General features: G+C 46.2%; 1 protein-coding gene across 1 annotated transcript; it reads right to left on the reverse strand.

The window, feature by feature from the left end:
- Positions 1-1,533: 1,533 nt before the first annotated feature.
- On the reverse strand, positions 1,534-20,096 carry nuak1b (NUAK family, SNF1-like kinase, 1b). Its single transcript, XM_088287163.1, has 7 exons — positions 18,839-20,096; positions 12,322-12,442; positions 7,769-7,920; positions 5,993-6,058; positions 5,790-5,909; positions 3,312-3,444; positions 1,534-2,725 (listed from the first exon to the last, which is right to left on the reverse strand). Exons 1-7 carry the CDS (start codon positions 19,112-19,114, stop codon positions 1,650-1,652), a joined length of 1,944 nt encoding a protein of 647 aa, XP_088143289.1. The 5' UTR covers positions 19,115-20,096; the 3' UTR covers positions 1,534-1,649.
- Positions 20,097-20,343: the final 247 nt, after the last annotated feature.

Raw genomic sequence — 20,343 nt, forward strand, 5'->3', positions numbered from 1 at the left:
CTGAGATAAAAGTGCCACACTTGGTTTAGCTCTACCGATAGCGCTTTGGGTCTGACACTAATAAAGTCTTTGGATAAAACAAACAAACAAAAAAAAAAAACAAGCTCACTTATGAATAACTATGATCTTAAATAATCAAGGAAAAATGTCGAAACAACATAAACGAAGCGTGGTGGTGTGTGCACCTCCAGGCCTATAGGGGGCAGTAAAAGCAAGCCAAACCGCATCGAGTTGAACACCACAGGCGAGTGTCTCCATATCGACATAAACAAACGAAATTTGGCTTGGCTTTGCGGGGAAATGACAAACTGATTTTTGTAATATGTAAAAAAAAAAAAACAAAAAGGCAAAAAAGAGGCACTTTCTACATATTCCCCGCCAACTGTCGTACGCTATCAGAGTGGGATACAATATCGATACGGTATCGTTCCAAATGGATCCGAGATCCCTTTCTGAGTTGTATCGTTATCGGGACGTTTCGCACCTGCTTCTCAACATTTGAACACACAGATTCTTATCAACGTACAATGCACAGACATAATTATAATGTCGCTTTTATCATTAATAACAATTCTAAATGTCAGATTCGCACAGAAAAAGTTTGGACTCCAGTAACAGCAAACGCCCGTCAAGTTTTGCATGACAACAACGACAAAAACAAAAAAGCGACAAATATTAATAAATAAATCAGCAACTTTTTGGAATAAGACCCTGGTTTTGTTTTTCTTTTTTTTTTTTAAATCCTGTCTTCCAAAAAGCGATAACAAAAAAAAAAGGAAGTCAAGATCACAAAAGCCTTTGTGCTCTGCGTGAGTTCTTTAAGGTGCTTTTGTAAACGGACGACCAGATTTATTTTTTTTTCCCCCTCCCGGGAGGTTGGGGTTCTGCGCTTCTTGTCGAGTGTGTAAACGTGGAAATGCAGCGAGGTGGAAAAATGGACGGGGAAGGCGGGAGAGGAGAAACACACTTTGGGTGGCGTTTTGTGTGTGTGTGTGTGTGCGTCAAATTGGGTTCACAAAAAACCCGACTGATATTCCACTGGCCTGAGAAGTGCACTTGCGTGTGTATTCAATGGGAGCGTATTGCTGCAACACAAAAAAAAAAAAACTAGTTCTAACAATGTCCTCTTTTCATGTTTCACGTCAACGTATCACATTATTTCCACGTTGAAACAAGATTCAGGCTGACGGTAAATGAGAAATGATCAATTCTCCAGCTATGCAATATTTAACAGTTATCGAGCACAGTGGATGAGATTGTTACGAGTGCGCTTACTCGAAGAAGTATTTTGAAATGGGCGGAGCCATTGCGGCCGCAGGAATCCAACTTTAAAACGATGAGTTGCCGTGACAATGTGTAGCGACATTATCGTCGCACAACTTCCAGGTGAACGTTGCAGATTTTTCATGTAATGACACGATACTGAGCTTTTTTTTTTTTTTTTTATGGCACCAATACGCTTCCGAAGTACAGCGAGGAGTGTGGGTGTGCGTGTGTGTTCGCCTAACAATTCCGTCAAAATTTCAGCCAAGTATGCATCCCAGTAACACACCGGTCGTTAATGCCTCTCAACGCACACGCATGCGCACTTAAACACACCACACGCGCACACACACATGCACACACAGTTGTGCTCCCTGTCCCATGTGTTAGGTGAGGTTGCTGCTGATGTCCAGGGCTTGCTGGTACACCTGAGTCATGTCCTCCAGGTCCCCCAGCAACGAGAAGCTGCCATTGTCCTGCGGGGAGCCTTTGCTTCTGGGGCCGCGGCCAAATTTGGGGCCCTGGAGCGCGGCAGGCGACTGCTGGAAGCTGGCGAAGTTGGCCAGGTGCAGCAGGTTCTCGGCCGACACGCACGCTCTGATGTTGGGGCGCAGGTGCGGCGTGGACGGGTGCCACTCCGCCGACTTGTTGGAGACGCCGTCCTCCCCGACCATGCTGGACGGTCGACTCTGACTGCGCGACAGGCCCGAGTCGGCGGCGGTGGAGGGATCGCCGAGGGCTCCCGCGGCCGCCAGCGCCGCCGCCGAGGGCGGGCCGCTGTAGGTGGAGTACTTGCCGTTACGTTTCAAGATGCCCTTTCTTCCCATGGCTCTCTTTGGTGGCGAGGTGGCGAGGAGAGTCATGCTTGCTCCGCCCAGGAGCTCCGAAGACTCGCTGCGCTCTGGGGAGGAATAGTACCCTGATTCCCGCTGTTGGTTGTTCTTCAAGATGCCTTTTTTGGGCAGCGTGGGCACCATCTTTGCCGGCGAGCCTCCCCCGAAAGGCGTTTCTTCTTCTTCTCGATCTGGACTCGAGGCTTCACCGTCAGCTTCCGAGTGCTCAGGCCCGGCCTTCTGGCCTTCCTCCGCGCCGGCCAACTGCTGCTCCTCTGCCACTCTCGTCTTCAAGATCCCTTTGGGTCTCTTCAGTCCCGGTTTGTCTTCGCCGCCTCCGTCTGCCTGTCCGCTGTCCTCCACGTTTTCCTTCTTTGACTTTTTGGGCCTCTGGCGCAGTAACGGGGGCAAGGCGGCCGGCTTGGCGGCAGGACCGCGTGGCTCAGTGCGGTTCTGCCAGTCGATGAAGCGGGCCAGCATGGGCGAGCCGCCGCGGTCTCGCTGGGCGTCGCAGTCGCACACACTGTTCTTCCAGCCCCAGTTGACCCACCAGTGATTGGCGATGTCCTCCACGGTGGCTCGGCGCTCGGGGTTCACCATTAGCATCCAACGGATCAATCCCCGCGCATCTAAACATAAAAATTCAACACAGAAATGTATTACTTCTGTATTTGAAACATCATTAAGTACAATCAAGCCCAAACTTATTCATAATCGAGGGGTCTGAATAATTTGGGGCTTGACTGTAGGCCTATCCGTATAATTACTGGTAGACTAGATACATTCAACCCTTAAATCAGTGGAGAGCGCCACTGCCAACTACTGGAGTGGATGTGTAATTACACTTTATTGTACTATGTAAAAAAAGAAAAAAAAAAGAAAGCATGTTCCCCAGGGTCACACGTGCTCCCCCCAACATCGCACCGCGTCCCCCCTCTTTGAGAAGCACTGCCTTAAATTATTCATGCCCCCTGGGGTATGAATAATTTCAGGCTTGACTGTGCCTCGCTATAAAAAAAAGCATTATTCTTTGAATGGGGGAAGGCGAATATAGAATAATAATATCACATATATTCATGATACCAGTCCATTTGTGAACGTGTGATTGTGAGGCTTTGTAAAGCGCGTTGGGCACCATATGGTGCTGCTTTTCCAAACCGTTCTGACTTTCGTTCTCGGTTCTTGTACCGTGTAAATAACTGGATGGTGTCGTACCTGAGGATTGCGTGGGCTCTTTGTATTCGCCGTTGCTAATCTGGCGAATGAGGTTCTTGTGGTCGCCCCCGTCAAATGGCATGGTCCCGTACACCAGCGTGTACAACAGCACCCCAAGTGCCCAGCTGTCCACCTGAAGAAACGGCAAACAAGTCCATCGCATTCAGTAAACCGCCACCTTCGCAAATAACTGAGGCAGAAAAATAAAAATGTGACAGAATTTATGAATAGCGAATAGCCACGGGTTCACTTTCACTGTACCTATGCATGAGTCTCCACCAAGGAATGCTACATTATGCAACTGTGACTTCGTGGTCTTTACGTGATTAATGACTCATGGCATTAAAATAAATGTTGTGGAAAGAACTCAGCTCTGCCTCGCATCAGAGCAGCCCCTTGAGTTATGCCCAAGAGATTATGTTGACGTTAATAAGCCCTCGAATGGCTTTTCCGCGCTGGCTCGTCGGCCGGGAGAGGCCGGCGACGCTGCGATGCTTCACCGGCACGTCTTTTGCAGTTTGAATGACGAACGCCGGCGCTCCGGTGGGAAATGGCTTGTTTCCATCCTGATAAATCCTTTCCTCTCTTTCTTGCTCCGTCAGGCGTATGCAAGTACTTTGTGACCACCAAGCTAAGACGATGCGGCTTTCCGAGTAGATGGTTACATAAGACTTGACGAGGTGCAGGGGGACGACGTGGGAGCGGAAGGCGGCGGGGAAGGTGAGACCAGCAGAGATGCTGCCGGGGACTGGCTGCCGGTTCTTGATGAGCAATGCGCCTGCTGAGTGTTGACTGGTTGGCAGGATGAGAGAATTGGAGGCATGTTCGTCTGCAACGTCCTCACACAAGGTCTACTCAAAGGAAATTAGGCAAGACCAGTTAAGAGACTTCCTCCAAGGGTCTGGACTCACACCAAGAATGCATCATGCTCTCTCCGATATCGGTCCGTTGGTGAGGGCGAACGAGGGCGCGCTCTATTGTTGTGCGCTATTTTTGACAAAGCGTTTGCTGTAATTTGTGGCCTTAGCCCAACCGTGGATGTGTAATTTTCAATTGAGATTGGACGGCGGTGTTTTTTTTTTTTTTTTAAGACTCTCAAGGAAATTATAGTGAATTACGCGCAAGTGGAAAGGTTGGGTTTCAGTACTGTTTCTTAAAAGGAAAAGCTTTCTCCCGTCTTTTGTTTTATTTAGTCAAAGTAATTAAGTCGACACCGTGCTTTGATGCGGCTCCTGCCCTGCACCGAATTTTTGTGGCGGGAGGAACACCTACATTGAATCGTCGTCGTCCCACTTTTGCCCTCACTCGAGCGGCACTCTTTTATGGTTCAGCACACTTTTTGCGATATGACCCAGACATTAACGAACGTCCAGTTGGGATAGCCGTGCATGAGACCGGGCCCACCCGATTGAGAGAAACAAACTTTCTGTGTCAACCGTCCTCAAGTGTTGTACAAATTGCCTCAGGATGCACTCTCTCGAACAACCATCCGCGCTCACAAAAACACCTAGGGACAATTTAGAGTGTTCAATCGACCTGCCATGTATGTTTTTTGGGATGTGGAAGGAAACCGGAGTACCCGGGGGAAACCCACGCAGGCATGGGCGAGATCATGCAAACTCCACACAGGAAGGCTAGAGCCAGAATCGAACCCACGACCTCTGCACTGTGAGGTCATCGTGCAAAACAGTTGTCCACCATGCCACCCCTGAAATAAACTAAAAGCATGAATAAAAAAAAAAACCCATCCCATTTCCTGAGCAGTACGTCATCAAACATGTACACGTTGTCATTACATCCAATTAATGTCGCTTCTGCAATTACCGACATCCATTCTGTCTAATCAAACGGTGACTGAAACGCCACTCAAGGTTGACTTAAAGAGAAACCAAAGTCTCATCGAACGGACCAATAAATGCAGACTGAGCGAATAGAATTTCAATGATTTCGTAACATCGGACGTTCTTTGGCCCAAAAACGTGGACGGAGAAAAGATGAATGATGCTGCTGAATTTTATGAGCGATGCCTAACTGTACTATACGGTACTGTTTTTGCAGCACAACTCAGAGACATTTTCACCATGTGACTATTTGCTTCTTTGAGGCTATGCCGCTCATTCCGATCCAATTAGACTGAAGGGAAGAGAAGCAGCATCCATCGTCCGCTTTCTCACATCAAAGGATATTTCAAGGAGAGAACTTGAAAAGGCGGGAGTGGGGGGGAGAAGACAGTATTTGGGCTGGACCACTGAGGAGTTGCATGAGAGACCACCTTCAGACTGGACTGCTGCTAATCCCATCAAAGAACTGCAAATAAGGCCTACAGTCTTTGCGCACATGCCGTGGTGACGGTGGTGATGACAAAGGTGTCAACAACGCCGTGAGATCTGCCTGCCAATGAGCGCTAACGACGAGGATGGCTTTATGAAACGGAAATTTGCAGAGGCACTTTATAGCCTTTGCGTCATTGGCGCTCACCTCCGGCCCGCGGTACGGCCTCCCGTTGACGATTTCTGGCGAAGCGTAGAGCGGGCTGCCGCAAAATGTTTGCAGCAGCTTGTCTTTGTGGTAGAGGTTGGACAAGCCGAAGTCAGCTATCTGTGAATCGCAAGAGCGAAAGAATGAGACAACGTGGGCAATTAGCCGTCGCTTTTACATTTGTCGTAAAAAAAAACGGTTACCTTAATATTACAGTTTTCATCCAGTAGCACATTTTCCAGTTTCAGATCCCTGTGAACTACTCCATTCTGAAAGAAAACACACATTTGTTAACATAGACGACACTTCTGAGGTTTTGACTTTTCTGAAAAAAGATCAAAGCCAAGCTCGAAGAAAGAAAAGCAATGACGAGACGACGACGACTTAATTATCACCTAATTCCACTTTTTCCACCGCATAGTTTCCCACTTCAAAATGATACTGTGGGAAAGTGCCAAAATACGCCCCATTGAAGGCCTCAGCTGGAACAAGACGTTGACAAAAAACAACAGTGGAGGAGGTTGTCCTATATTTCCTTCTCGGCAAACAGAGGACAGTGAAGGAAATGACACTGGCAATAGCTTCCAAATGGTATCGGCTTGGCACTTCCATTGTGTCTTTTGTATTCCATCTCTCAGCATTCGCATGCAATTTCTGACGGCGTTTTTAATTGTAGTTCTATAAATCGGTGGTTTACCCTAAAGTGAAACCGACCGACTCTTCCATTGTCTGGTGTCTTCATTCTGACATCTGCTGTGGCTTTGTCACAACTCTACTGGCCTGTAATTTCCAGCCTTTGCGAATTATATTTTCACCATATCGTGAGCCACTGGGGAGGGGGGGCTTATGTAACACCCCCAAAGGGACCACATCAGCATGACGCCGCCCGATTGGCTGATCCGACGAGGAAATGTTTGCTTGCTTGTTGTGCAATTGACTCATGCTGCCCCGCCCAGTTTGAGATTATCTGGTAAGGAGAGATCGTTCTTTGCGAGGGGAACTCTCCTATCAGGGGGCCATGACGCCATCCTTATCTGCAGCTGAGGAGAGGCATGACAAGAGGGAAGCCCGTCCAATCGAGCCCAGAGAATCTGATGGGAATTCCTGAGGCGTGGCAAACGGGTTTGACAGGGGCGCGGCCGGAGCCAAATCCTCGGGGAGATCTCTGCCGGTTTTAGCGGGGTATCCTTGGAACACCCACCGCCAGTGTGTCAGATGAGGACAGAACTAACGCGAGGGCCTCTCTGGTGTGCTGTAATCAAGAGCGTATAAGCCTGAATTAAACTGGCCTGCGTTCCGTCTTCACTCAGAAACAGATGACTCTCCTGTAGCAGTGCGCCAAGAAAAGCATACAGAGTAAAGGCTTGCCGATTAACTGTCCATCGCACGGCCCGATGTGGAGGGGCATGGTGAACGTGACGCATACTCAGTGGTGGGCGGTCAAGGCCTTCATGGCCTTCTCTGCTGGCCTAACATAATCAAGAAATCATGATCATATTGATGTCATATTATATCCTAGTGTTGAATTTTTAGGTTAGTTTTTACCCAATCAGAATTCAGCAAGCTCGTGTTGCTAGGCAGATTTCATGATACCAGTAGCACGCACTATTCGTCCGAGGCCTTCAGACAATCATGCGGGCGTCTGTTATGTGTCTCAAGGGAGCTTTTACAGTTGATTTGCGAGAGCCAATCAGATCACAAGTTGATGACAGTAAGGCCTTCTCCTTGGCTTTACGCTGAAGGTGATGAACGCGTTTTGTGATTGGATACTCACTCGTGAGGGGGCAGCGCTATGCGGAATTAACACTCCCGAATGTCGTAAGTGGCGACCGTTGGTAAATCTAAAATATATTCTTGCTTTTTTTAAAACCACAATGGCCGAAGGAGGGAAAATTGAGGATTTAATTGCAGATACGCTTGCGAGGCCATTTCCAAGACGGACATTTCAAGAGAAGTCGACTCCGTGTGTGGCGTCTTACCTTATGGCAATGGTGCACAGCGGAGACTATCTGCCTAAAGAAGTGTCGCGTCTCCCGCTCGCTCAGGCGCCGCCGTTCGCTTATGTAGTCGTACAGCTCGCCCTTGCTGGCGTACTCCATGACGATCACGATCTTGTCTTTGTTCTCAAACACTGAGGGATGATCAGAAGACTTGGTCACAGCTTGTCCCCGAATGTATTAGGAACAGATGAGATGAGAGGACTACATTGTAGAAAAAAAAAGACTATTACGCCTTTTCGATGGGAATACCACACTTCTCCCAGTGCACCACCTAAAACCCCAACTCGCGCGTCTGGCCCAACAGAGCAGGGAGTGCCTGTTAACGCAATCAAAAGCGTTCCTCGGGGACGGCGAGTCAGTGAAAACAGACCCGCCAAAGGAGTTCTCAAACAGACGATCTGCTGCCGTGTCAAGCGATGCCCTTGACACATCACACATCAACATCGTGTCACCACATTTCTCAACACACTCCCACATTCCCCACCAAGCATGCCGTATCGTTCATCTGATAGCCTCGTATGAACGATCGGACAATAATGCAGTGCAACGACACAGCGTAGGTGTCACTAAGTTAGTCACGCAGCAAGGGACTCCCTTTCTCCTCGTCTGTTTTCATTCAACACTAATGTTAACAGTCAACCGTCGGTTCACATTCTACAAAATCTTTTTTTTTTTTTTTTTTTCGCAATTTACAACATCAACTGCTCCATATTCTGGGGCTTGATTTTTTATTTTTTTTTTCCCCGCACAGCGGGGTCACAACGGATGAGGGGCTCAGCTTTCCCGCACCCTTGAGTGAGCACGTTCATAGCCTGTCACATTCTCCCCCCTCCTCGTCTCCTTCCCGGGGTCCTTTTAAAGATATAATCCTCTGCAAAAACACACAGTTGCCGAGTGATGGTAATGCTCCTTGATTGACTGTCTGGACGCCGAGGAAGTCACAGACAAAATGTGGGGGTGGGGGTGAGCAGATCGGGCCTTCTGATTGGCAGCCGGAGCCGTGACCCGATCTGACATGCACCGTGACCTGACCTGCAGGAGTTGCTCTTGATGTGCACATTCTCAGCTTGCACTCCCGTTTACCTTTGACCTCCGTCGCAGGGCTAATTACCCGGCTAACATAACTTGGGACCCCCCCCAAAAAAAAAAAAAAAACACACAAAACATCATTTAACTGGATTTTGTTCACCCCTTTCATCTGATTGCGTAACATCTATTGTTGATGTGTAAAATGGAAGCAAACTACCATAAAATGTGTAAAACAACTAAACGCAAAGCCATCGTGGCAACATGAAAAAAAGTAATTGCAAAAATAAAAATAAATAAATTATAATAATTATAATCATAAAAATAACAATAATGCCCAGCAGAGTTTAACCTTTGTCGCATTTTTTCGGGGGTTCTACAACTTCAGGGACATTTGCCTGAAGAACTTCTACTATGCGAGAAAACCTCGGTTGACGAAAAACGGCAACAGCCGAACCCAAATTTGCACAAGATTGCACAAACCCTTCATCTTATATACCAAGCTTCCCAACATGGAACATATAAATATTTTTATTTTTTATAATATTTTTGTAATTGCATTTTTTCCGACTGTCACCGATGGTGTAGTGGTACACTCGCCCGAGTTGTGTGCGGGCAAGCGTGGGTTCAGTTCCCACTCAGTGACGGTGTCTATGTCTGCCCTGTGACTGGCTGGCGACCAGTTCAGCGTGTAGTGCGCCTTTCGCCCGTAGTCATCTGGGATAGGCTCTGGCACCCTCCCGCGACCCTGTACGGGATAGGCGGTGTGGATTATGACATGACATTTTTCCGACTATTAAGTGCACCGGATCATAAGGGGCAGTCTCAATGAACAGGTCTATTTTGGAAAATTTGCATATAAATACGGTGCACCGGGTAATAAGGTAACTTAAACTCCGTATCCCTTCTTTATGTCTTGACGCAATGGATTCATATATCCCTTAACTATTAGCAGAGTAAACTAGTCGCCGTCTAGGCAGACTGCCAAGACTACTCTACCCTTTTTTTCATTTGCAAAGCAATGTTTTCAATCTTCAATGGTTGAGATATTAATTAGAATTCATTGGGGCAAACTTTTTTTTATTATACTATGAAAAGGCAGAGTAAATTAATAATTTGTTAAATCGTAAGATACGTTCCAAATGCTCAATCTGACGTCGGCTTCTTCCCAATGTCGCCGCAGCCACAATTACGCAACTAACATTTTGGTTGCATGTCGCAATTTGTGCATTTACAGCACTATGGGCTTTAAGTGGTTACTTTAAAAAGGGGCGGGGGCCACTGAGGAACAACAAATCCTCTGTTAAAATTGTCACACAGCACGCTGATGGATGCTGAATGTGAGTGTGGAAAGGGTGTGGTCAGAGGTCGCGCACGCGGCCGGTTTGGCTCGGCTCTGCGCGAGAAAAATTTAGGGGTGCTCGTTTACGTGTATGCAGCGAGGGCAACGCTGCCCGCTGTGTTGGAGTCGGCGCGCTGAGAGCGCTCAGGGAGTTTATAAAGCAGCTGCACTTCGGCCCTTCAGCCGACAGCCTGCTGGCACGCTCCCATGACTAACACCGCTGTTTGTTGTGTGCGCTGTACAGATAACTTGCAGACTCTGAAAGGCAACAAAAGGACAGTGGTTGGACCAGTTTGGCGCTTGGCACACAAGCGGCTGCCGGCTATTGTAGCAGGGCAGCTGTCAAGAACGGCCGGGTTGACACGGGCGTAAAAATAGCCGCGTGCCCACAAATCAAGTGAAAGTGCCTCGCGTTGCTACGCCTTGTGACTTTTAACGGCCGGCGCCCGGGCCTGGCGTGCATTATGTTGGATGATGGACTGTGAGCAATATGGTGAACCATTTCAATGGCAATTGTTCAGCCTTTGACACTCGCCATTAATTGCAATCTCTACATGATGCAAGCCAGAGGCGGTCTGAGGCTACGGCAGGTATTTTTAAACGGGCTTATTATTCTCTGCATTTCGGACTCTTGATCACATGCAAACTGGACCTAATGTTTTAAATGCAGTGGTGAGCCTTCAAGGCCTTCTCTGCCGGCCTAACATAAAATCAAGAAATCATGATCATATTCTTCACATTGATGTCAAATGATATCCTAGTGTTGTATTTTGAGGTAAGAGTTTTTATCCAATCAGGATTCATCTAGCTCGTGTTGCCAGGCAGATTTCATAATACCAGTAGCACGCACTATTGGTCCGAGGCCTTCAGATACAATCGTGCGGGCATCTGTTCAGTGTGAGCAAGGGAGCTTTTTACAGTTGATAGACAGTTGCGATAGCCAATCGGATCACGAGTTGGTTACAAGTGAGCCTTCTCACTGGCCTTACGTTGAAGGGGATGAACGTGTCTTGTGATTGGATGCTCACTCGTGAGGGGGCAGCGCTTTGCGGAATACACACACCCAAAAGTCGTAACTGGCGACCGTTTGAAAATCTCAAATATATTCTGGCTTTTTTAAACCACAATCGTCGAAGGGGGGAAAAGTGTGGATTTAATTGCAGATACACTTGCGAGGCCATTTTCAAGACGGACCTTGAGAGAGAAGCTCGGTCGTCCAACACTCACTCAGTACTGTGTAAGTGTGTTTCTGTATATTGTTTGTCCAGCCATGGTGTCTTTACTGACGGTATTACGAGGGGGATTTATTCAAGTCGGACTACGTAGGACTTCACTGAAGGCCTGCGTGTGAACTGCCCGCCACTGTTTAAATGTCATTCAGGGTGGAGACTTTCAGTTGCTTCTATTACACTGTTACACTCTGTTAAGACTTTAGCAGACCTTCAATTTCAAATGTCAGCACTTGCGTGCACAAACTTCATTTTTCCACCGTATGCAGGAACGGAGGTGTCGTAATGTGTTTCCGATTGGCGAAAACAACCGAAATGTTAAAACGCCAATGTAGGCACTTTTCTTTTTTAACAGCGAGGAAGGAATGTGTTTTTACAAATACCCGTGGACTTAGCATGACCTGTCTCGAAGGTTTTGATATTTAAAGGGTTGCTTCCTGGGGTCGATGGATGCTGACATCGCTCCAGGGAAGACTTAAGGTCTTTCCTCGCTCTCTCTCTGCATTACCGGTCGACAGCGTGCAGGCCAGGGTGACGAAGGTCAATCCTACGCATACACATACGCACGCACAACTCACGTATAGGCGGACGCACGCATACGGGGGACACGTGCAATTTTTACAAGTGCAGTCTGGATCGCAGCTGCAGTTGCCTTTTAAGTGTCAGCAGATGTCTGGCCCGGAGATCAAGACCGAGGATGAGACCTCTCAGATGTGGGAGAGGCATTCCCTCGGAACGCACGCACACATAAATGCGTGTGCACAAAGGCCATCTCAAGCCATTCAAACTTTCCGAGGCGCAGGGAGCCATCTCAGGTTTTTTTCTTTTTTTTTAAATGACATCTGCATGTCATAACATGACAATCCTACAGGGGGCGTGCGTGCGTTTGTATTTATGTGAGTTGAACCGCGTGTGCCAATTTGTTCGATGCTCACCTTCGTATATCGAGATGATGTGCGGGTGGCGGAGTGATGACATGATCTCAATCTCACGGCGGATGTGAACCATGTCCTGATCGTCCTTGATCTTCTCCTTACGAATAGACTTGATCGCCACCTGAGAAGAAGGAAAAGGTCCTTTATCAGCAAAATAGCCCAAAAAATTGTTAGGATGAGAAAACATTCTAAGATTCCATTTGTTGAAGGTCCAAATATGGACCAAAGAAGCCATTAAATGTTGGTGCACATCTGGATAAATTGCAACTCAGCTCAGCTATTTTTACTTTTTCCCAACCACTGAACTGCAGAACTCTACAGTGGAGGGGGAAAAAAATGACACGTGTGGCAATTTGCACTTTATTTGCAGTTATCGTCTCCTCAGCATTACCAAAGCACATCGTCAGCTATCACGTCATTTGCAGCACAAATGTAATGACGTAATTCCCCACGGAGAATACAAATGGAAAAACACAAGACTGCATTGCCGTATGACAACAAAATGATCAATGCATAATCTTATCACTGAACTTTACACTGGCTTGGGTGAGGTATTTACTGTCCTGTTTTGTGACGTGATTAACTCATTCACTACCGTCCTAGTAAAAAAATAAAAAAATAAAAATCTTTGACGTCTTTAGCCGTCAATGGCAGCAAATGAGTTAACGAAAGACATTGGCCGCGCTTCTTTAAACTCATTCCGCGGCCCCTCCGAGTGGTCTCGTTGTCACGGCATGGCGTTCTTTGACCCTATCATCTCTGCCTCTGCTGACGCAGACGCAAGATGAGTCAAAAGAAGAGGCGTCAAATCACACAGAGTTATTTAGTCAGTTTCTTTTCAAGTGCGGAGAGAAATGAAGGGGCTGGCGTGCGGGAGGCCTTTTACGGAGGCTTGCTTTGTGCTCTTCAGGTGCCTCTTTTCCCCAGCCTATAATTAACCAGGTATTAGTCAGTGTCACAAAGGGGGTTTCCATCACTGTCTACCTGCGAACAGCTTAGTATTAAAATGAAAAAAAAAAAAAAAAAGGCAAGACAAGGAGGTCATTTGTCATTTTGGCAAAAGAGGTCAGCGCCGGCCGTGTTTCCCTACCTGTCAGAGTCCTTGAAAGGACAGTAAGTCACCACACTTATTTTTAGTCATTCTATTTTAGGGAACAAGAAAAAAAAGAAGCCACGGCCTCCTTTTTGAAAGATCTTGGCCAGCTGGGGAATTTTTTTTTCCAAAAGGAGGAATCTGGGAAAGGAGAAGTGAGTGAGTGATGCCTCCTCGGCTTGCCAACGAGGAGGTCAAGCCGTCGTGGCAATGCTACCGTGGGGCGCGTTCCAGTCCTCTGGCCTATATGCAAAAAGCCTTAAATGAGAGGCTACCCCAAATAAACCGATAAAATATACAGCGGTGCGCATGTCACTGTAATTGCAGCCTAAACATTCTTGCATGAAGTCCTGGCGTTCCTTTGATGAAGCCGCTACAGAATCCGTTCATTTGTTAGTTTAAACTTTTGTCCTCTGCTATCTTAGCACGGAGCCCTGCTTTATATTCCATGCGGCCCAAACCACAGGCAGTAGCCGGTGCCAAGCTAATTACCGTGTACATCAATAAAAATAACCCCAAACCGGAATGGTTCTCTTCCAGGGCATGCCTTGATTACAGAGAATTGAAAGAAATGATCCAATAATAAACAAGATGGAGCCTCAGGGGCACGGGCGTTCACAATTAGTAAAAGTTGTTCGTGTTTCTTCTTTTTTATCTCGTTTGATTTACAAGCCTTTTATGTCTGTACTGCGGCGTTGCAGAAGGTGAGTCATCGCCCTGATTTTATTCAATCAGGAATTCACTAATTTAGGAAATACCTGAGTAAACGACCTATAAAGGTTGCATGCAGAGCAAAGTTCCCATTTTTTTTCTCGGACCGATCCATCTTGAGCCGTAATGATACTAAACCGGCGCCGCAATGCTAACCCGTTGAAAGAGCATGCAGTCGCACAAAAGGGCCATGAGAGCACGCCAGGTATCTGTTGTGTATCTCCTCATGTTCTCCTGCCCTGACCCCGACGAGGATCATTAAACAGAACCGCAGACCAGCCACTTGCCAGCTGGCTAACGCTTCTACGCTTGTCCTTAAGTGGAACCCTATTACTGTCACTCACGGTCAACAGGCGCTACCCCCAACCATGCCCCCCCTCTTCCCCCTTGCCAGGTACGGGGCCGACCCCCCGCCTGGTTTGCAACACGCCGTTTGAAGTGAAAGTCGGCGCTTCGCTCCACTGGACCCTGACAACTTCTTGCTCTTTCTCAGATCATTAAAACAGATGAAAGATTCATCGCCAACTCGCCCATCCCCGTGTTTGCGAAAAGTCCCCGGCGGCTCTTATGTATTGTATTGGGCTTGAGTCACAGTTCGCGGCGAGGGGGAGGAAGCGGTCCGTCAGTCTTACGGAGAAATGTATTCCCAAACGAGCCAAAGATCGTAATACCTCATCAACGGGGCTGCATGGAGCGCAGGAATGTCGGCGTTTTCCCTTTCTCGTACCTCTCCGTTGTTGAGCTATGATGTAATGTGATGCTTTAAGATTGTATTAATATCATGTTGTTATGCTTAGAAGAGAGGCTCTCCTTGAGGAGTCACCCTCTTAGCCCCCATTTTTCAGTCATGCTATGTGCTGATCGACTTTTGTGGTTGGTTGGGTACATATTGTACACATTTCCTGGCCACAAGGATCGCTCGTGATTTTCACCAGTTACAGTCCGCTTACATTGGGGACACGTCGGAGACCACACCAGGAGAAGGAGCGGTGAATGGTAATTGGTACCACTTTGTGATTTTCATTACTGCCACCTAAAGGACTGGAGTAGAACAGTATGCCACCATGAATTGATGGCAACGTTCCAATTCAGCGGCCGCATCCTTTTGGTTGCGCTTAAAGGCCACTGATATCATAACAATCGAACGTGTGCATCCCTAAACACGCAACTTCCTTCCATTTATAACAGAAAAAGTCATCTTTGAGGAAAGTAAAATTGCTTGAAAACTCAACTTTGATTTTAACTTGAAAGGCTGACTAGAAAATAAATGAGTAAGAAGGCAAAATAAGCATATTTAGTACCAAAATAATAGCAATTTAAAAAACAAACAATAAAGTAGCCTGTAGGAAAGTACCGTGCATGGATGAAGCATGCACTTGCAATGAGATTCGTAGAAAGATGAGATTGAACTCTGTTAATAGAACTCATTTTTCACAAATTGTGTGATTATTCGTGATGCTAATTTCTAGTTAGCATGTCATTGGGATTTTACATCGTCTTCAGCGTTAGCACTGACGATGCTTTTAAAATAACATTGTATATAAATATAAGATGAGTCTAATTTTTTTGTCACTGTGTGTTCAGCTTGACGGTAAACTCCCACTTGGGTGTCATTAAACAGCGCACTCGGGGATAGCAGAATCATACAAGCTACGCGTGGGGCATCCAGGTTACTTTCACAACATTGGGAATTTGCAAACGCACCATGCCTTTCTACATATTCATCATTATTCTTCAATTGTAAAATTTTTAAATATTGAGGGAAGCCAAAATCTAAATCAATCAATTACATTTGGATTGCTTACCCAGCCCTAATACAATTGATCATGTTCAGGATAATTGGTGGTGTTTCAGTCCACTAAAGCAGATTTAGGGCAAAAGACACATTACAGTCTAGACTTGCCGCGAGAATTAATCCCATGACAGCAAAGCAGCCATGTGAAACACGACACTACCAAGGGATCAGGTATGTACAACTTCAACCTTCAGACCTTTAAGTTCAAATATGGTGCTAATACCATGTCGGACGCGAAGGATTTGATTTCGGCCTTGCCAGGGGTCGGGGCTCCGTCACTTCAGTTCCCTGCTGTGACTGTTCCTTTCATTTGTCACTCGCTATCACCGCGACCTTTTCATCGTTGTTGTCATCTCGAGGGCAGACGCCATAGCAACAAGCACACACCCCGTCTTGCCACCCCATAAAACCATGAAACAAAATCCAGAAGCGTGCGTAAACGCGTGGACCTGCGTCAAAACGACCCACGTGATTAATTGCGCTTCGTTCTGCCTCAGATTGCCACTCGAACCATATGGCGACGGATTAAAGCGGACAATCGCTCAGTTGCACTTTCGCTGACGTGACGACTGCCCCATGTGTCATCATTCTTGCTAAAGTGTCGGCAGGCCTTTCCACACGCTTCCCATGTATCGACTTGCTTTCTCAGGTTTTTGCGGAGAGGAGGTGGACGTGCACGCCAAGTCCTTAGTTTCTGCCGTATCTAACTGGTAATTGTGATATGAAAATGGAAAAATAGATAGACCAACAAGTTTCTTGTTAGGTGGTTTCTCAGAAACAGCAAAAATATTCCGGGTCAATTTGACATGGGATGTTTTTAATAATCAAAAGTGTCAGGAAGTAATAAAATTCAAGTAACTATAGTTCATGTCTGATTATGAGCTCAACTTGAAATTAAGTGGAATTACAATTATATTGAAAAGTCTACACACCCCTTTTGGTGATATTAAAAGGATGACAGTGTGATAAATCATTTTAAAACATTTTCCGCTCTGAATTGCACCTACAGTCTTAAAGATTAAATTGAAGAAAATTTATTTTTTTTTGGAGTGGAAGTAAAAATAATAGTCAATGTGGTTTAGGATTAACTAATTGCATTCAAAGTGATGTTAAATCAGTCTGCACACACCTGCCACCATTTAAAGTGCATCTGATTAACCACTAACAAAGTTCAGATGTTCTAGTAGGTTTTTCATTTGTTTTTGGGGGGGGGGTTAAATGATTGTTATTTGGAGTTGTTCATAATTCCCTGGACCACATTTTCAGATTTGGTTCTCACGATGCAAAAGACTAAAGACACACACAGAAACCACACTTGATATATAAGTCTGAAAAAAAAAAGGAGAATAAATTGAGTGTAAAATCATTTAAAGGAGACTAATTTGGTTTTTGGGTATGCTCATTTCCCTGCAGCTTTGACATACTTTTGCATGACTTGATAAAAAGTAATTTATACAGTCCGACAGTGTAGCTTTCTAGTAAGTAATCATACCCAGACACCCTTTAAGCCAAGCATGAGCTCATTCACTATCTGCATGAGATACCACAAGTATACGTTGCGCAATTTAATGAGCAAAACATGTCACAGTGAAGCTGCGGCAACGTCAATAACAAAACAAACTCAGACATGGAGAGAAAGCCGAAGGCTATGTAATATTGGAGGGGTGACGGTGGTGTTGAGGGGGGGGGGGGGGGGCACACTGGTGACCTATATTTAGTTCCCCCTCGGTATTCTCAGCCCATGGAAAGTTCTTCATGTACTGCCAGGTTGGGCATGCAGGGTCAAATTTTGCCACACATGGAAATAATCGGACGTACGGGTCTGTTGGGATATCATCATACATCGCAAACGTGATGATGCTGTCGTCAAGGGCGGGCAATGTGTTTTGCATAAACAAAAATCTGCTGCCTTGGGGGGGTGGTGATGTTGGTATTTTACCTTTCCGATGTGTAGACATAAGATCAAAGTGACAGTCAAACTATACTGCACTTTTTTTTTTAAATACATATTTTCCCCAGCAGCGAGGAGTTGCATAATTGCAGATGACAGGCATAACGTGAGGTGGAAAAAGTGCTCACAGACTGTGCTTGAATAGAAGTAAAGAGAAGTGTGCAAACAAAAAAATCAACTCCTGTACTGTTTAGGTTTACAAAGTACTGTACAGACGTTGAAAAGTACATCAGTGTAAACGTTGTCGTGACTTTCAGCTTGTCCCATAAGGGGGTCGTCACAATACTCATATCAATTTGTTACTGTGGTATAAAATGGTCGTTTTCATAGCTGCACTCAATACAGTTTCCTTCTTTTTATTAACTTAAAAAGTAGTCGTATTGAAAAGAAAATCAATTATATTATACGTGGCATGCTGTTGAGCTATCAAAACATGTTGTCAGAGCTTTACCAACGTTGTGAACAGAGTAACCCAAAAATGCTAAATTTGCAAACAAATCTGAAAAAAATGTGTCTTATTAACGTGAGTTTTTTTTTTTTTTTTTTTTTCAAAGTCAGATGGAAAAATGTTAACGCCGAAAGCATGTGGTTTTGTGGCTGGCACAAGACACAAAGCATTTGCAGCAGATTATTCTTGTAGCCAAATCATCAAACAATTCCTTTAAATAAGGCCACAGATGGGGAATATCTTGCCTCTCCCAATTTGTTGCCATCTTGAATGTTTCTTGGTAAACGTTCTACCATGTTGTTTCTATCCCTGTTTCTCTGCCATATAGGGGACCCCCCCCCTCCGAAAAAAAAACAATCAATCAAGAGCTCAACCACTGTTGACTTGAGCACTAATAAAGAAAACTGAAAAATCTACTTTAGCCAAGTTAGTGTAACTTGGCATTTTCACACTACTGGACATAGAAAGACAGTGTGCATGCATGCATGACCAATGTAACATGTAAGTTCAAAGCGTTACCTCTCTGCCTGAGTGACGTTCAATGGCCTTCTTCACTTTGCCGTACGTGCCTCTCCCCAGCGTCTCCAGCAGCTCGTAGCGGTGCTTCAGGTTGTGCTTGTGGTGGTGTTTCTTCACGCCGGGGTTCCTTTTGCCGCCATCGCCGCCCACCGGGGGCTCCTCGGGTGAGCGTCCGGCGGGCAGCGTTGGGGATCGGGGTTCGCCTCCACAACTTTGGCCCCTTGGGGGCTCGGAGCGGCTCCCCCCACGGCGGGGCGACAAGTACGCGGTCGCCATCTCGATCGACTAACGCGCGTCTAATTATAAGTCACCAGCTAGCTATAATAAGAAATTAATATACAGTAATACTTATAGGCCTAATAATAGTTATAAATAAATAAATTACAAGGAATAACGAGCAAGCTACTTGTCATATTTGTCCACGTGGAAGCAAACGTTTCCAGATTGTCTTAAAAACGATCATGTTAACGACCTAACCATCTACTTAGCATACAAAAGTCTACAAAACGACGTTTATTTAATTAAAAAAAATAATATTGTGTAATAACGTATTATAATATTAACTTAGCCGACCATTCGACTTAAAGATGATATATCGTCTATAATGCGCCTCTAATAATTAATATATCACATGGGCTACTCCTCAATCGACTAGTAAGGTCTGTCCGTGTGTCATTTGGGGCTCGCTCGCATCTTCTGTGTTCCTCAACGCTGCCAACATCACCGACTCACATCGACAAGGCGAGAAAGCTGCGACGAAACCGGCGTTTTGGATGAAGATGACCCTCATGTTTGCCCGCCGCTCATTCATCCGGACTCAGCTGCGTGTCGCCGTGCGCCTGCGGGGTCCGTGCCGCGGTCGACCCGGGTTGAGGTGTGCGGTGCTCGGACGCGATCGGGAGCGGAGACGCTGTGGATACTGCCATGGTTGTTTTGCTGCTGGCTTACTGGCTGGCTCCCTCCCTTCCTTCGTCGTCTTTTTCTCTCTGGCGTGTCGTGTTGGTTTCTGATCCTTTTCTCTCGCTTTTTTTCCTCTTTACTCAACGTAAAGGAAGGAAGGATCAGAGGCCGGTGGGCGGGGATTGCGCAGTCATCTCTTGCTTGGGTGTCTTCCTCCTCCTTTGTGAGGTCTCTCTCTCTCTCTCTCTCTCTCTCTCTAAACGGCTGCAACTGATGAGCAGGGGGCGTAGCTGGCGACTCCCCAGCAGACTCTTCTCGCTCTTTTCCTCAGCATTCACCAATCTGCTCGGAAGACATTCGTTATTTTTTACAGCCCAAGCACGTTAGTGAAAGAATCAGGGACTTGCGGTCAGGGTAGGCAAGTGAGGCAGTGCCGCCCCCTGCTGTGCCTTCCTCTGCATGTGAAGTGTAAAAACAAACAAACTTATTACAATCTGTTCCTTTACTTGCTTTTTTGCTTTTCTTCTTGATTATCAATGATTTTGTCATGAAATAGATGAATGTGAGTATCGCCTGTTCAAATACACAGACAGAAAGTTAAGCTC

Source organism: Idiotropiscis lumnitzeri, unplaced genomic scaffold (genome assembly GCF_059441095.1).
Source record: "Idiotropiscis lumnitzeri isolate Australia: NSW breed Sydney's pygmy pipehorse unplaced genomic scaffold, RoL_Ilum_1.0 HiC_scaffold_35, whole genome shotgun sequence".
NCBI classification, from domain to species: domain Eukaryota; kingdom Metazoa; phylum Chordata; class Actinopteri; order Syngnathiformes; family Syngnathidae; genus Idiotropiscis; species Idiotropiscis lumnitzeri.

What these genes read in the sequence shown, in the direction of transcription:
- nuak1b (XM_088287163.1), bottom strand. Translation starts at nt 19,114, where the DNA reads ATGGCGACCGCGTACTTGTCGCCCCGCCGTGGGGGGAGCCGCTCCGAG. An exon ending in CTGTGCACCATTGCCATAAG is followed by an intron (nt 6,059 to 7,768) that starts GTAAGACGCCAC and finishes GTTTTCTTTCAG; the next exon opens with AATGGAGTAGTTCACAGGGA. An exon ending in GGCCGTACCGCGGGCCGGAG is followed by an intron (nt 3,445 to 5,789) that starts GTGAGCGCCAAT and finishes CCGTTTCTTCAG; the next exon opens with GTGGACAGCTGGGCACTTGG.